We start from the raw sequence: 14875 nt of genomic DNA on the forward strand, positions 1-14875 counted from the left end.
TCCGCACTCGGATAGAAGCCAAACGGCGACGCATTGTGAGCGGAGTTGCGTCCCAAATGTGGCCATCCCAAATTGGATCTGTTTGTTACAGAAGCGATGGTGCTTTATTTACACGTTATTAATTATTATTGAGTTTTAAAAACTAGCTATAGCCAAATCTTCTTAAAAAAGCGCGAGCGACACGGATTCCCGCCAACAGCCCAGACAGTACGCGAATCTGGCGGCAAAACTAGCCAAGGAGGCAGCACTGAAGTGGACACCAGAACAGAAGATAATGAAACTTCGATCGGGGCAAACAACGCCAGTGCTACCGATCCGAAGGAAAAGCAGGAAAGATCAGGACATCATCAGCAGTCACAGATTTGGTGAGCAGCGCGGCAAAGAAAGAAGTGCGAATCCAGGCAGAAATTTCGCAAATTTTATACTGTGCGATTTGCGGCCGGGGTCGCCAACTCCCTGTGGAGGTCAGAGGGTGCTCCAGTTCGCCCCGAGGATCCTCGGTGTTCGTGGAGCGCAGTAAACTGGTAAATTTATGTCCCTACACGTCACACAAATCCAAATTCGTAGTAGAACTAACGCAATTAAATTGGAATTCGAAAGTTGAAATTGGAAACACAAGATGCCGACCACACAGCACTCACCGCAAGGTCATACCCATGCCCACTCTCTCGCCCAAAGACATCCCCAAGATAGCAGCGAAGCCAAGGATTCGGAGGGCGGCGAGGCGGGCAACATGCCCAACCTGTCCACTTTGTCGCTGGACGAACTAAAGCAGCTGGACAGGGATCCCGAGTTCTTCGACGACTTCATCGAGGAGATGTCCGTGGTGCAGCACCTGAACGAGGAGCTAGACTCCATGATGAACCAGGTGGAGAACATATCAAGTGGGTAGGTCACGGCACAAGGCTGGCAAATTCTTCTAACCCTTTCTGCATTCCAATCCAGAGGAGAACGAGAGCAAGGGCAGCCATCTGGTCGAGCTGAAGCGCCGACTCAGCGATGATTACACAGCTTTAAAGACTCTGGGCGAGAAATGCGACCAGCTGAACAAGAAGTACTTGAAGAAGTCGGAGGAATACGCCCCTCAGCATATACGGGTGAGTCCTGCTGATTTGCCAATAGCCATTCCCATCTGTTACTCACGTTCCCCCATTTACCCCCGTAGGAGCTTCTTCAGATCGCTGCTTCCAACGCCGATGCCGACTGCGATCGGCATGTGGAGCACTTCCTCAACGGAAAGATCGACGTGCAGACGTTCCTCAACACCTACCAGAGCTCGAAGAAGATCAGTGCCGAGCGCAAGGCCAAGGAGGAGCGCCTGGGCACCCAGCTGAGTGCCCTGGAGCGGGCTGGCATTTAGGATTGCCGTGGAACTCATTGCCGTGCAGTCCTTAGAATGTTCGTCCCACACTCCTGCCGCCACGAGTCGCAATAGTAGAGAATAAGGAAGTTAGTAAATAGGGAAGCTAAGTCAGATATGAAGCCGGCTGCTCATGGCATTGGGCATCTGGCATCTGGGGATCCGGTTGGGCATCTGGCCGATCTGGTCTCCGTCCCAGAACAGAAAGCAACCTTAGGGAACTTAGGGAACCTTAGGGAAGTAACGAAACAGGCTCGCTAGTTGTACGTTTCTCAAACTCGTGTGCATGGACAGAGTGGCTTGTTATTGCATCTGTACCTCCAAACACCCAAAATCCCATGTACCCCATGTGCTATGTCTCACCTCCTCCTCTCAAAAGCAGTCCGAAATCGCATGTATTACCTATAGACTATAGACTATTATGGTTTCTGGTCGTTATTTTTGGCTTAATCGTCGGCCCATCGATATATTTGTACCATTTATATGAATAAACTTTATGATTTAGATGATGCCTTCTCTTTCTATTTGGGGATTACCCTGTTGCAATGGATTGCTGTGTGGAACACACGCAAAAGAAGGATTTTTATAATGGTTTCGGTTTAGATTTGCATAAAACAGTCGCATAAGCTAACACTATGGGTAAATTGTATATTTTATACGCAAAAACCGTAATATTAAAAAAAAACCGGTGAAATAACAGATGTATGAAGTTACCATTTTTCAAACAGCTTCCGATTTTGCAATATATCAGCATCCTAATTTCGTTTGAACAAACAAATAGCAAACAAATGAAACTGAAATCCATTTAAAAGAGTTTCAAAACAAAAATGTCAGCAAAAATTATCGAAAGTTCCGCATTAAATTCGAAATATGAATAATCTCGTTATTGTGGTATTTTCTAGTATTTTCTGGTATCTTAGCTACAACTCAGCCGACTTATCGCCCGTACCGCCGCCTCCGATCTCGGCCAGAAACGCACTGGGCCAGCTACAATAGAGCTGATAGTGCTCCGCCGACTGCCCCGCTCTCGCCCTTGCCCCTCACCCGCCGAGGTCGAGTAATCTCGTGTGATAAGCGTGTGATACGCAGCACTCGCCACTCCATTCCCCAACAGACTAGTGCACTTGCAGCGCCTGCGACTGCGAACACGGTTACTGCCCCCCGAAGCCATGGCCCAAACGGAGGTGCTGGTCTTTGGCTCGGCCATCATCGACTTCATAAGGTAGGTGGCCACAGAGCGCCTCGATCCCAAGAAGAATCTGACAACAGCCCTTCGTCAAGCTACACACCCCGGCTGCCGAGACCCGGAGAAACGCTTCACGGGCACCGCTTTCAGACCGGCTACGGCGGCAAGGGCGCCAATCAGTGTGTGGCCGCCGCGCGCCAGGGATCCCGCACAGCTCTGGTGGCCAAATTGGGCGCAGACAGCTTTGGCAGCGACTACTTGCGGCATCTGCGCGAGGAGCGGGTCAATGTGGACCACGTCGAGCAGCTGGCGGACCAGACGACGGGCGTGGCCCAGATAGCCGTGTCCGATGGCGGCGAGAACAACATTATCATCGTGGTGGGCGCCAACAATCAGCTGAGCTCATCCGACGTCTCCGCGGCGGAGGTGCTCTTCCGGGAGGCCAAGGTGCTGGTCTGCCAGCTGGAGACGCCCATTGAGGCCACCCTGACAGCCCTGAAATCCTTCCGGGGCGTGTCCATTGTGAACGCGGCTCCTGCCATGGCGGACACGCCCCCTGAGCTGCTCCAGTTGGCCAGCATCTTCTGTGTGAACGAGAGCGAGGCGGCCCTAATGACCCAGATGAGCGACATTGGGAACGTGGAGTAAGTGCGATACGTAAGTCAGAGGCACTCCCAACTAAATCGGTTCCTACTCCTGCCAGGCAAGCCGAGGATGCGGTTGGAAAGCTGATAGAGGCAGGTGCCAATACGGTGATCATAACTCTAGGGAAACTGGGAGCCGTCTTCGGCTCCGCCGATTCCAAGGGCGTGTGCCAGCATGTGGCTGCACCAGATGTGCTACCCGAGAAGGTGGTGGACACGACGGGGGCCGGCGACGCCTTCATTGGGGCCTTGGCCCACAACTTGGCCCGTCATCCAAATGGGCAACTGGCGGACCACATAGTCGCCGCCTGTGCCGTGGCCTCGCAATCCGTGCAGCTCCCCGGGACGCAGTCCAGCTTCCCACGGGCTTAGAGGGAAATACGCGAAAGAATCGGTCGGATCAATAAATCTCTGTCCTGACGTACAATGATCTATTTAATGGTAATCGTAAGTATAAAAAGAGTTAGGGTAATGGATAGACGATCCATTATGGTCCACATGGGTGTGCTTCGGCTGGCAATTCAGCGTCCAGTGGGTCACGGGGTCCGGATTACAGATTACGGATGGAGGCGTGGCATTATCACTTTTTCCCCGACTTCTTGATTCCGCCGCCGACAAGAGGGCCCTTCTTGGAAGCGTTCGCCTTGGCCGCCTCCAGAGCCTTCTGCTGCTCCTTCTGCTTTTGCTTGAAGGCCATGTCGTCATCGTCCAGGTCCTTGGTGTCCTTCTTCGGCGCCTTCAGAGGCTTCTTTTTACCGCCCTCGCGTCCAGACATAGTTGCTCGCTAATGCTGCGTGGGAAGAGCCAGAAAATCTGTCAAAATCGGGTTGAATTCCACAACAAAAAGTCACGCACCTTTTCCACACGTTTTTCCGATTTCCGCTGCACGATAACCGCAAATTCCATCGATAGCTGCCTGCTTTCGATATACTACGCGTGTTATCGCACTTGGAAAGTGCGCCAAATATTCCGATTTATTGAGAGCTTTAGATTTGCAAAAACATGCATTAATGCATTATATTGGTTCTTTAAATCGTTTCTCAGAGCCATTTAAACGTCATGTTCAACAGCAATTTGTTCCAGCCAGCTTAAAAAAATGCCGGTGCTGTCGGTAGCAGTTCCATCGCTTATTCTAAAATTAATGGACATAAAGAATTTGGCACAAATATTAAACCAAACTAGATATTCAAATAATTAAAAAAAAGGAATTTACCACGGAACATCGAACGCAATACTATGATTTCTTGAGTGACCAATAGCGAATAATCGATGAAAAATCGATTTGCCCAGCTTGCCGATAAAGTTGTTGTTTGCCCCAGATTTACTTTTAATTTCGAATTGAACTAATTTCCGGGATTTCCGAGTGTAAATCCTGCTAGCAAGACCATGCTTAGGCCCCAGATATCAATGCCGGCGCTCCAGCCACCTGGCAAACGAAAGAAGCCCGCGGAACTGGAGCTGGCCTGCGGATGGCGCGGTTGCCAGGAGATTTGCACTGGCGAGTGGAACCTAAATGAGCATATTGCCGAGCACCTGGAGCACTATGCACGGGCGCAGGACAATCGGGGTGCGAATTCGGAGCACAGTGCAGCACAGGAGCATCAGTGCACATGGAACTCCTGCGATTTCAGCACCGCGAACCGCGTGGAATTCGAACGGCATGCGTACTACCACGGATACTACTTGAACCTCCTCCTGCAGGGGCAACTGGAGTGCGATCTGCATCCGGAGATCCCCGCCTGCACTGCTCCGGCCCGCCTCATGGATAAGCTGCCCGCTCTGGGCCAGAACTTTCGATGTGGCTGGACCGATTGCGAGAGGGAGTTTGTTTCGATTGTGGAGTTCCAGGACCACATTGTTAAGCACGCCCTCTTCGAGTATGATATACAGAAGACGCCCGAGGACGAGCGCCCCAAGACGATGTGCAACTGGGCCATGTGCCACAAGCACATGGGCAACAAGTACCGCCTCATCGAACACATCAGCACCCACTCCAACAAGAAGCAGGTGGCCTGCTTCCACTGCGGCGAACTGTTTCGCACCAAGACTACGCTCTTCGATCACCTGAGACGCCAGCCGGATAACAACAGTGAGTGCAAGATTTGCCCCTCCAAGACACTTAAACCCTTGCCGCTATATCTTCCCGGCAAAAATCCCACTACGTTTGCCCTCATAACTTGATTTACCTAACTCCTTGGTCACCCTTTAATCCGTTGCAGCGAACAGCTTCCAGTGCGCACAATGCTTCAAGTTCTTCGCCACCAAGAAGCTGCTTAAAAGCCACGTGGTGCGGCACGTTAACTGCTACAAGTGCACCATGTGCGACATGACCTGCAGCTCGGCCAGCTCGCTGACCACCCACATTCGGTACCGCCACCTCAAGGACAAGCCGCTCAAGTGCAGTGAGTGCGACACACGCTGCGTTCGCGAGTCGGATCTAGCCAAGCACGTCCAGATTGTCCACTCGAAGACGGTGCACCAGTGCGAGCATCCCGACTGTCACTATTCTGTGCGCACCTACACGCAGATGCGAAGGGTAAGCCACCTAGTGAGCCCCATTGCTGCATGCTGAACAGCGAGTAAACCTATTGCTTCTCTTGCAGCACTTCCTGGAGGTGCACGGCAACAATCCCATTCTGTACGCCTGCCACTGCTGCGAGCGCTTCTTCAAGAGCGGCAAGTCCCTCTCCGCTCACCTCATCAAGAAACACGGCTTCCATCTGCCTTCGGGCCACAAGCGATTCACCTACCGGGTGGACGAGAACGGGTTCTACCGCCTGGAGACGACGCGCATCGAGAGCTTGGAGGTGACCCAGCAAATACTATCGCCGCAGGTGAACGTCTCGCTGGAGATCGACCTGAAGCCAGGCACAGGATCCTGCTACGAGATCGTTGATCCCACAAACACCGAGTTTGAGCGCATCATCGTCTCTAGCGATCCGCACGAGGCGCAGCTGATGGGCGAAGTGGTCATCTCGCTGCCCAGCCTAACGGAGGAACTGTGAGGCATTCCAGAGAGTCGACCGGCAACCAACAATTTTGATCTCGTGTGCCCTTTACATTAAGCATTTAGACCTACGTAGAACCTAAAGCGACAGGACGACAGCACCCAGGGACGCAATGCCCAATGCACAAAAGAAACCTAATCGTAGTGCTTAAGGAAGGAGGAAAGTCAAGGCGTCATGCCACTCTGGGAATTGAATAACATTAGCAGCTTAAGGGTGTAATTCTGCAGTACTTATAGGATAAGACCATTTCGACTTGTTTTTATTGCTTTTGCGACTATTTGCCTTATTTTTGTAAACTCATTGTACCCAACTCTTTGTTTTTTAGCAATTTATATAGCAATGTTCAATGTTTATTTCCCCTTGTATTCGGTTCTTACTTTATTAGCCTGTAAACTCGAAAAGTTTCCTTCACTGGCCATATATTTTAGTTCATTTCCATTTAACTTAACCATTTAAAGCCGTACGCGTAATACTTTCTTAACTCCAAAGACAACAAAAGAATTTCAAGGGCTAGTTAGTTTTTGTAAGTGGAAGCTAGTAATTGGTATCAAAGCCGAAGAATGCATTGATTATTAACGATCATATCTACAAACAGTTTTCTTTGTGCGAAATGTCTGTAAGTAGGCAATAAGTGAATTGACATTACTTTTTAAGTTATGTAGCGAATACAAAACGTAGCATCAAGTTATTAGTTATAACTATTTCTCATTCGAAAGCTGTCTCTATTCCTGACGCACTTATCTATATTCTGAAAAAATATACAAACAAATGCATATGATTTTGCGACTTTTGGAAGTATACATCTCAATTTGATAAGCTTGTACATAGGGAAGTATTGCGAACCGTCAGCAAAATGATCTCTACGCTGAAATCTTTGAAATTGAAGAACCCTGCACAACCTCAACTACACAACTGGATAACTTTTCCACTACAAACAATGCTACTTCTTGAGAGAAGGTTGCTTTAGTTGGAGAAGTGCTTCTGGACAACTTAGTTGGAAGTTTACTTGCAGTTTCTGGTACGGAAAACCCAGTAAACCTCCCCTTGGGGTAGGTACTTCACAGCTTAAGTTTAGTTTCACAGCTTAAGTTCTTTCACGCATTTTCTGGGCCATTTGTGAGGTTAGCTTCCTCTGCACTCGAAAAAAATAAACACACGTGTGGTGGTTGGGTTTTTAAAGGTTTTTTGTTGTTTAATTCTGGGCTGTTTAGGTCCGCTCTCAAGTAACGTCACCGGAAACAAATCAAAAACACAACACGGCGTTCCAGGTTCCCTTCCGATGCTCAGATGCGATCAGATTCTCTCCGTTTACTTGGCGTGGGTCTGGGCCTTACGGAGCTGGGTGAGGATGTTGGACAGTTCCTCACGCTTCCTCTTGGCACGGATGTGGGTGCCCAGGCGGCGCTTGAGGAACTTCAGGGCCCTCTTATCCTTGGACACCTTCAGCAACTCCATGGTGCGCTTCTCGTAAGGAGCGTGGCCAACAACTTCGCGGACCAGGTCGCGCATGAACTTGGTGTGGCGGGTTTGGATCTGCAAGGCACATGAGTAAAGTAGAGGAGTCAGAGGAGCCGCGTAAACAAAGTCGTGGCGTGCAAACTTACGTTCTTCAAGCGAGATCCACGCAGACCCTTCACCTTCTTGTCGCCGGTGTACTTCACATTCCTGATCTTCGTGGTCTTGTGGCCCTTGTTAAGGCCAATAGCCAGCTCGTAGCGTACTGCCATTTTAACTGCGGATGCAAGAGAGAGACTATTAGTGACCTCCGCACAACTTTGAGACTCTACAGACGCGTGGATGTGCTCGTGGAAATCGCCAGGCTATTTCTTATTTGTGCGTGCGTCTGGAAGTCTGAAATTGCCGAGCTCCTCGCCACGAGGTTCTTGGAATGCCAAGGGCCCCGCCGTCGGGAACTTAGGTGGACACCATCACCATCTTCCTCTTCAGCTTCACTGGTCTTCCGAGACTCCGAGAGGCACGCACACTTGAAACACACACAAGTTATCTTCTTTGCTGGGCGACTTCCGCGAGCACGCGGGCGCAAAATGAAAGATGGGCACTCAAAAAAAAAAAAATAATAATGGGAAAGTGGGGAGCGGATCAAGCGCACTTGGATTGCAAGCACTGCAGCAGGCGATTTAGCGCACTTCGCCGGCGCTGGGAGTAGAATTCGGATTTATTTTCGCGGAATAACACTCTACCTCAGTCGCTGTTAAAAGAAAGAAAGAGCGAAAAAAGTTGGACAGGAAACAGTGTGGCAGCTGGAGGTGGGCGATAGTCGTGCCTTGATATCGATAGTTGGGCGATTGGCGGGCGTTGCCAGACTGTCGAATTGCCAATCGAAAGCTTTTGACCTGCGGGAAAAGTATTTAAAATGCAACAATTACGTATTTTGTGGTAAAACGAGTTAGAAGCTGACAACAAAATATAATAAGTCCAAAATATTGAATATGCTAATACTATTGCAAAACTTTAAAATAATAACGAAAAAGAAAAGAATAACGAAATCACTTAGCTTGTTCAACTTAAGGCAATTAACACTTGGTCCATTTTCAAATTTTATTTCAAATGTTTAGAGGTAACTCTTCAATAGACAAGATAACGCCACCCGATTTCGAGGAACCATATGGTCCGATAACATCCACTGGCTATCGATAATTCAGCTGTGCGCACGTGCAACTAAAATAATAACAGCACGTTATTTCTGAAATTAAAAGGTAAATTAAGTGAGGCCCAAAAACGAAACAGAAATGAAGAGCAAAGTGGACAAACCCATAACCAATGGTGCACCCGCCAAGACAAAGACCAAGGAGGAGCGCAAACGGACGAAATCCCTGAAATCCGACGCGGACACCGAGATACCGGCCAAGATTTCCAAGGTGTCCAAGACCAAGAAGGAGAAGCCGAAGCCATCGGAGGCCGAGGAAAAGGAGAACACCGCAAGCAACGGCAACCTGAAGGTGTCGCAGATCAACAAAGCCGTGTTTGTGGTTTTCAAGAAGTTGCAGGGCAGCCAGCTGACCAAGAAGATGATCAATTCCCTTATAACGCTGCTGCGCGACGACACAAATGCGGAGCAGGTGAGTCTCTACCAGCTATCTGGGCAGTTCTGTTGACCAATTCTCGAAACTCTTCGTCCTCAGCGCGCTGCGACCATCTGCTACGTGCTCAAACGCTTGATCCGCTCCACAGGCGCAGATGACATGAAGGCGGTGGGCCTGGCCGCCAGTTATATACACTGCATCCTAGCCGCCGTGCCCGCCATTGACGCACTTGAGGTTCTGGACACTCTAAAGCGCGATCTGGCCGTTGGCAGCCAGCAGAGGGGCAAGGAGGACTCACTAGCTGCCGTCGGTCAGTTGATAACAGCCTTTTGCATTCTGCAGACCCCGCAGTTCGCCAAGGCCGAGCCCAAGCTGGTTTCGGCGGTCTTCCAGATTCTAGCGGCCCAGCTAAAGGGCAGGGAGTACTTGGTGTCCATGTGCGGCGATATCCTAGCGGACTCCTTCAAACAGGTTGGTGCTCAAGCTTTCCCAAAAGAAACTAACCACAGTTTCGTATGATTTCACCCTAGCTGCCCGCTGCGATCTTCGAGGAGTACGTGTGGCCACTTCTGCAACCCGAGCTAAACAAGCCGCTGAGTGGCTTGAAAGTCAACACCTGCGATGTCTTGCTGGCCGTGCACCTGACCTATTCGTCCGTGCTGGGACGGGAGAACATTCTGGCCAGCTTGTGGCCCAAGAAACCGGTGTACACGCAGCTTTTCGATCTGTACTTCGCCGGCTCCACCATTCACAGTGATGGCGTGTACGCCAGATTGGCTATTTTTCTTGTAAATGGTGGGAAGGAAATGCTCGCCGCCTGGCAGCAGTACATCGCTTCCAAGCAGCCACTGAAACTAAACGCAGCCAAGGCGTGTGCGATCCAAGTGCTGAGTCACATACTCCTCAACTTTAAGCCAGCGGACGAAGAACTCATCCTGGATATTTTTACACCTACCTGTGTACAATTTCTGCTGCAGGAATGCTCTGCTGTAAAATGGGACAAAGCTGAGGCCAAGAAGCCGTCCCAAAAGAAGCTGAGGGAGATTTGCTTCAAGTTCGAGGCCTCCTTGGTGCTATGTTTCGAAAAGCAGTTCCAAAACGATGAAAGCAAGCTTCAGCTGCTGCTCAAACTGCTGGACCACACACTGCAGTTGGACTCGGTGATTTGCTTGCCGCGCTTCTGCCAGCAACTGATAGGTCAGTTGAGCGTCGAGAGCCTCCAGAAGCTGTACGACTTCTACAACAACAAGCTGTACTCGTTGGAGGACGAGGACAGAGTCAGCCGAGTGCACTGCCTCAACCAGATGCAGGTTATACTGCACCACCCAACGCTCAGCCAGGCAACCAAATGGCGTCAGAAGCAGCTGAACTACTTGCTGCTCGCTGGCCTTTTCCACGTAGATGCCAGTAAGAAGCCGTGCGAGGCCTCCAAAGCCAGCGCGTTCAGTCGCCAGTGCTCGGCGCGTTGCGAGGAGATATTCCTGGGTTCCCTGCTGCACAAGTGCTCGGGTCTGCCAGGACTTTGCCAGTTGCTGCAGAAGACACTGAGTTACCTTAACAAGGAGTTGGGACAACCGGATGCAGAAAACAAGCTGCGTTCGCCGAGGGATGAGTCACTGCAGAAGGCATGGAAGCAGGTCGAGAAACTGCTGGCGAAGCCCAGCGAGGAAACGGATGTCGTTGGCCAAACATTCGAGGCTCTCATCCTGTTTGTGTCGTTGGCTTTGTGCACGAAGATTCCCCTGTCCGTCACCGTGCTGGACGATCTGATTATCTGCCGCAAGAACGCACTGCAAAAGAGCAAGAAACAGGTAAGTGGAGCCCATCAATGGATATCAATGTGCTGAGCTCTAAAGTAATTGGTGTTCCCCAGGTCAACGAAGAGCTCCAATGGCAGGATGTGCTCACGGATGCCCTGCTCCAGTTACTCCTGCAAACAGGTCACTTCTGGCGGGAGTTTGTTCATCTGGTGGCCACCGCTCTGATTCCCCACCTCGAGCATGGTAACCTCGAACAGGTCCTCGAAGTGCTCAATATGAACAGGAATCCCCTGAGCAAGAAGGACGAGGGCGAGGAGGAGGAGGAGAGCGACGAGGAAGTCGAGGGGGAAGAATCGCCGAAAGATTCGAGCGACGACTCAGACGGCGATGAAGATGAAGACGAAGATGGAGAGGACGAGGACGATGAGGAGTCCCATTTGGCCCAGATCCGAGAGAGCGTTCGCCAGGCTTTGGTCAACGATGGCGACGCAGACGATGATGGCGCCAGCAGCGTGGACTGGAACGATGTTGGCGAGGAGCAGGGTGAACGCCTGAATGCTGCTCTGGAGCGATCCTTCCAGTTGTTCCGACCCAAGTCGCGCAAAGCCCAGGAGAAGGAGCGTCCGACCAAATCGGAGCGCATTGACAACACCAACCTGCTGCACTTCCGCATTCGCGCCTTGGATTTGTTGGAGCTGTTCATAAGCAAGAAACCAACTCAGTCGGTAATCCTGGACGTGCTGCATTGCGTCTTCCAGGTGTACCGCCACTGTAGCGGCGACAGCAAGCTGCAATCCCTGCGAGAAGCCAGCTTGAAGTTGCTTAAGAAGATACTCGCCAAGAATATTGAACTCAACGAGCAGCAGAGTAACGCACCCATTCTGGAAGCAATTGAGCAGCTGATGTCGTCTGGCGAGGAGCATTCAGAAGAGGACCAAGAGAACGGCAAGCAGCCCACCAACCGACAGGCCAAAGGAGACATCATTGTTTGGCGAGACAAGTGCTTCGCCTACCTGGTCAGCCAGGCATCAGCAGATGGCGAGCCCAAGAATAGCACCGTGTGGCCTCTGCTGGTCGAGTTCCTGGAGCTGTGGGTAGCCAAGCGTCGCAGTCGCCTCTCCCTGGCGAGTTTCGAAGCCCTCTTTCAGTCTGCCCAATGGCAGGGCGTTGCTCCGCTGGCCGTTGTCCTGGCCTCCCATTTGGACGTGAAGAAAACACGCAGTTTTCGGCGAGCCCAGATATTGAAGCTTCTCAGTGAGCAGTGCCGCCGACTCGAGTCCGCTTTCAAGGACAACAGCTCGTCTGCCAAGGAGTTTGAGAAGCAGATAGCACGATATGTGAACCAACTGGAAACGGAGGCCAGTAGTTCCAAGGAACTCAATCTGCTGCTCAAGATCCTCGCCCAAGGAGGCCAGAAGCGGCAGAAACTGCGCGAAAAGATCCAACTCGTCGCTAAGAACCTTCAGCCCACCAAGAAGGCGACGAAGCAGAAGGAGCAGGCAGCCGCCGAACCCACAGAACCCATGGATGTGGAAGATGAGGAGCAGGCCACATAAAAGAAAGCAAGGAACCAGCCCAGTAAGGGCCCAAATAAACCTAAAATAAGATGTATGAATATCCTGCTTAATATAAGGTAACTTTAGTTTTTTGTTCTTTAGAAACGTCTGATGCAAAGTACTAAATTAGTATTGAAGTCGCTGAATAAATAGCAAAAGATTTGAAAATATCGAGTAATAGGAATTTAATCACTTGGTGTTATAACTATAATTACCACAGTACACGCTTTAAAACTACAATCACAGACGAGGTGGGAAGTAGACGTGCTGGCGGAATATGCTCTTCACGTTTGGCACCATGGACTCGTCGTTCTGGCCTCGCTTTTCGGACACTTCGTTGGTGACAATCGTCAGGATGTCGGCGATGTGTTCACTGAAACGGCACAAAAAACACTTTAGTATGATTCGGAGCTTGCTTGCTTCAGCAGCTACTTACCTGGCCGAATGGCATTCGATGGCATCGCACAGGCTCTGGATGAACCAGCTGCCCATGTGGGTGTGTCGCAGAGCGGGAAATCCATTCACCGTGGACATGGCCCGCACCATGTTGATGTGTTGGCCCGGCGACTGGGTGGTCACGTCGATCTTGAACTGGAAGAGGAAAACGTAGAAGTATAGCTTTTCTAGTTCACCCCCATGAATCTCCTTACGGGCAATCCTCGCTGGCCTTGCTCCTCGTCCTGGTCAGGCTTCTCCTGACAGGCCTGTATCACCAGCAACTTGGGCTTGTTGTACAGCGTTTCGTAGCTACAGAGCACGTTCTCGATGTCCGTGATCTTCAGGGCGATGCTGTTCGCCCCGTAGACGGCCTCCTCGAAGCCGTGGCTCAGGATGCAGACCACTAGGGAATCGCGCAGGAGCGATCGGTCGCACGCACTCCGAATGTGCTGCACGATGTCCAGGTGGTCCACATTGTCGTAGGTCTCCACATTGTATCCCATCAGGGAAAACACCTCTTTGAGTCGTTTCTTATCCACATCCGTGCCATTGCGTTTCTGCAGGGGTCTGGGTGACAGAAATTTCTGTGAAGAACGCAAAGGTGTACTTTTGTTTGTTACTCATTATTGTTGAGATGCAACCTTAAGATCGTTGCTAACATTCCGGTGAAACTCCTGCTGGTTGATGATCAAGGCGATTCCTGCGTTCTCCCGGGTCAACCTAAGCGCATTGATTCGGCGCATAGCAAATGCGTTCGAGGCCGCTGCGGCTGTGGAGCAGCTGGACGACTGCCGGTTGTCCGAGTCGGTCTCTTGCTTGATCGTAGCCGTCGTAGCCATCGCCGCGATCCCAGCCGCATCTGGCTCCGGAGCGTTGCTAAGGATAGTCTCTATGAGCAACTTGGCCTGTGCCTCCAAATCGTTGAACTTCAAATGCTCAATCAGCAGCTGGACATCGCTGCCCGTGGCATTTATGTCGCCCAACTGTATGCATCTTCTGGTCAGCCAGTCCAGCAAAAAGATCTCCAGGTACGTGGGATCGTAGAAGCGAAGGGGATCTCCTGCCTGCTGGCGCGCCACCTTATCGCCAACATCCAAGACCAGGCGACCACTCTGCGCCAACGACAGCTCCTCACACATCCTGTAGAGGCTCTTCAACAGGGGATGTACATGCAGCGCGATCCCGGCGATATGCGGCAAGTAGTGCATTCGAAGCTCCTGCCAACAGAAGCCCAGTCTGCGGAGCACCTTTCGCGCCCCAATGATGCACAGAGCCTCCACGAAATGTCTTCTCCATGTTTCTGGCCGGGAATTGGCGTACTTTAGCAGTAGATCGCTTTGCGGAAAGTCCGATCGCGCCATGGCCAACAGTTTCTGCAGAATGTAGGTGGCATCCGAGTGGTTGTCCCCGTAAAGCAGAAAACAAAGGCCCACCTGAAAGAAAATAAATATTCAGCAGTTTAAATAACAATCTTAGTGCCAACCGATAAGTAAACCTTTTGAGTCACCATTCAAAAAGTTATCCCAGGGAGGTTGCCTTACCTTTTGGCCAAAGTTCATGTCGCGTTCCGCATAGAGCAGATCGTTTTTATCGATGGTCTCCAGATGGATCAGCAGATTCGATCCGGCCATGGCGTTCGGGAAAGTACAAAAAAGTCTTAATTTACATTAAAAAGAACGAAAATCGAATCGCCGATAACTATCGCTGATGTCGATTACACGACAGCCGCAGCTCAGACCGCTCTCGATATCGATACATTGCTGTGGTTTGTCAAAACAATTTAAATGCTCTCTGCAATAGCGAAAGAATATTACTTGAAATAACTTAAAATCATGCCCAAGCAACAAGTAAAATAGTTGTATTAATATAAAATAAATAA

General features: G+C 50.6%; 7 protein-coding genes across 10 annotated transcripts; 4 read left to right on the plus strand and 3 right to left on the minus strand.

Moving 5' to 3' along the window:
* The first annotated feature begins 226 nt into the window (after window positions 1-226).
* LOC6523816 (vacuolar protein sorting-associated protein 37C) lies at window positions 227-1869 on the plus strand. 3 transcript variants are annotated; one of them, XM_002099655.3, is made up of 4 exons: window positions 227-524; window positions 601-884; window positions 946-1097; window positions 1166-1869. In XM_002099655.3, the coding sequence occupies exons 2-4, from the start codon at window positions 620-622 to the stop codon at window positions 1358-1360; spliced, it is 612 nt and encodes a 203-aa protein (XP_002099691.1). In that variant the 5' UTR covers window positions 227-524; window positions 601-619; the 3' UTR covers window positions 1361-1869. The 3 variants fall into 3 exon arrangements, with proteins under 3 accessions (XP_002099691.1, XP_039233752.1, XP_039233751.1); XM_039377818.1 differs by having other exon boundaries at window positions 228-524; window positions 679-884; XM_039377817.1 differs by lacking the exon at window positions 227-524 and having other exon boundaries at window positions 540-884.
* Window positions 1870-2277: 408 nt separating this feature from the next.
* On the plus strand, window positions 2278-3614 carry LOC6523817 (ribokinase). Its single transcript, XM_002099656.3, has 3 exons — window positions 2278-2582; window positions 2642-3190; window positions 3250-3614. The coding sequence occupies exons 1-3, from the start codon at window positions 2530-2532 to the stop codon at window positions 3560-3562; spliced, it is 915 nt and encodes a 304-aa protein (XP_002099692.1). The 5' UTR covers window positions 2278-2529; the 3' UTR covers window positions 3563-3614.
* On the minus strand, window positions 3608-4202 carry LOC6523818 (translation machinery-associated protein 7 homolog). Its single transcript, XM_002099657.3, has 2 exons — window positions 4046-4202; window positions 3608-3980 (listed from the first exon to the last, which is right to left on the minus strand). The coding sequence occupies exon 2, from the start codon at window positions 3963-3965 to the stop codon at window positions 3771-3773; it is 195 nt and encodes a 64-aa protein (XP_002099693.1). The 5' UTR covers window positions 3966-3980; window positions 4046-4202; the 3' UTR covers window positions 3608-3770.
* Window positions 4203-4457: 255 nt separating this feature from the next.
* On the plus strand, window positions 4458-6971 carry LOC6523819 (histone H4 transcription factor). Its single transcript, XM_002099658.4, has 3 exons — window positions 4458-5279; window positions 5410-5726; window positions 5794-6971. The coding sequence occupies exons 1-3, from the start codon at window positions 4577-4579 to the stop codon at window positions 6193-6195; spliced, it is 1422 nt and encodes a 473-aa protein (XP_002099694.2). The 5' UTR covers window positions 4458-4576; the 3' UTR covers window positions 6196-6971.
* A 393-nt stretch (window positions 6972-7364) lies between these two features.
* Window positions 7365-8456, minus strand: LOC6523820 (60S ribosomal protein L36). 2 transcript variants are annotated; one of them, XM_002099659.4, is made up of 3 exons: window positions 8400-8456; window positions 7803-7930; window positions 7365-7731 (listed from the first exon to the last, which is right to left on the minus strand). In XM_002099659.4, the coding sequence occupies exons 2-3, from the start codon at window positions 7923-7925 to the stop codon at window positions 7507-7509; spliced, it is 348 nt and encodes a 115-aa protein (XP_002099695.1). In that variant the 5' UTR covers window positions 7926-7930; window positions 8400-8456; the 3' UTR covers window positions 7365-7506. The 2 variants fall into 2 exon arrangements, with proteins under 2 accessions (XP_002099695.1, XP_039233755.1); XM_039377821.1 differs by lacking the exon at window positions 8400-8456 and adding an exon at window positions 7990-8240.
* A 384-nt stretch (window positions 8457-8840) lies between these two features.
* On the plus strand, window positions 8841-12726 carry LOC6523821 (myb-binding protein 1A). Its single transcript, XM_002099660.4, has 4 exons — window positions 8841-9278; window positions 9342-9713; window positions 9773-11053; window positions 11116-12726. Exons 1-4 carry the CDS (start codon window positions 8949-8951, stop codon window positions 12556-12558), a joined length of 3426 nt encoding a protein of 1141 aa, XP_002099696.1. The 5' UTR covers window positions 8841-8948; the 3' UTR covers window positions 12559-12726.
* Window positions 12727-14696, minus strand: LOC6523822 (caspase-8). Its single transcript, XM_002099661.4, has 5 exons — window positions 14538-14696; window positions 13638-14429; window positions 13209-13580; window positions 12995-13149; window positions 12727-12931 (listed from the first exon to the last, which is right to left on the minus strand). The coding sequence occupies exons 1-5, from the start codon at window positions 14625-14627 to the stop codon at window positions 12799-12801; spliced, it is 1542 nt and encodes a 513-aa protein (XP_002099697.2). The 5' UTR covers window positions 14628-14696; the 3' UTR covers window positions 12727-12798.
* Between the last annotated feature and the right edge of the window lie 179 nt (window positions 14697-14875).

The sequence above is a fragment of the Drosophila yakuba genome, chromosome X (genome assembly GCF_016746365.2).
Source record: "Drosophila yakuba strain Tai18E2 chromosome X, Prin_Dyak_Tai18E2_2.1, whole genome shotgun sequence".
Lineage (NCBI taxonomy): Eukaryota > Metazoa > Arthropoda > Insecta > Diptera > Drosophilidae > Drosophila > Drosophila yakuba.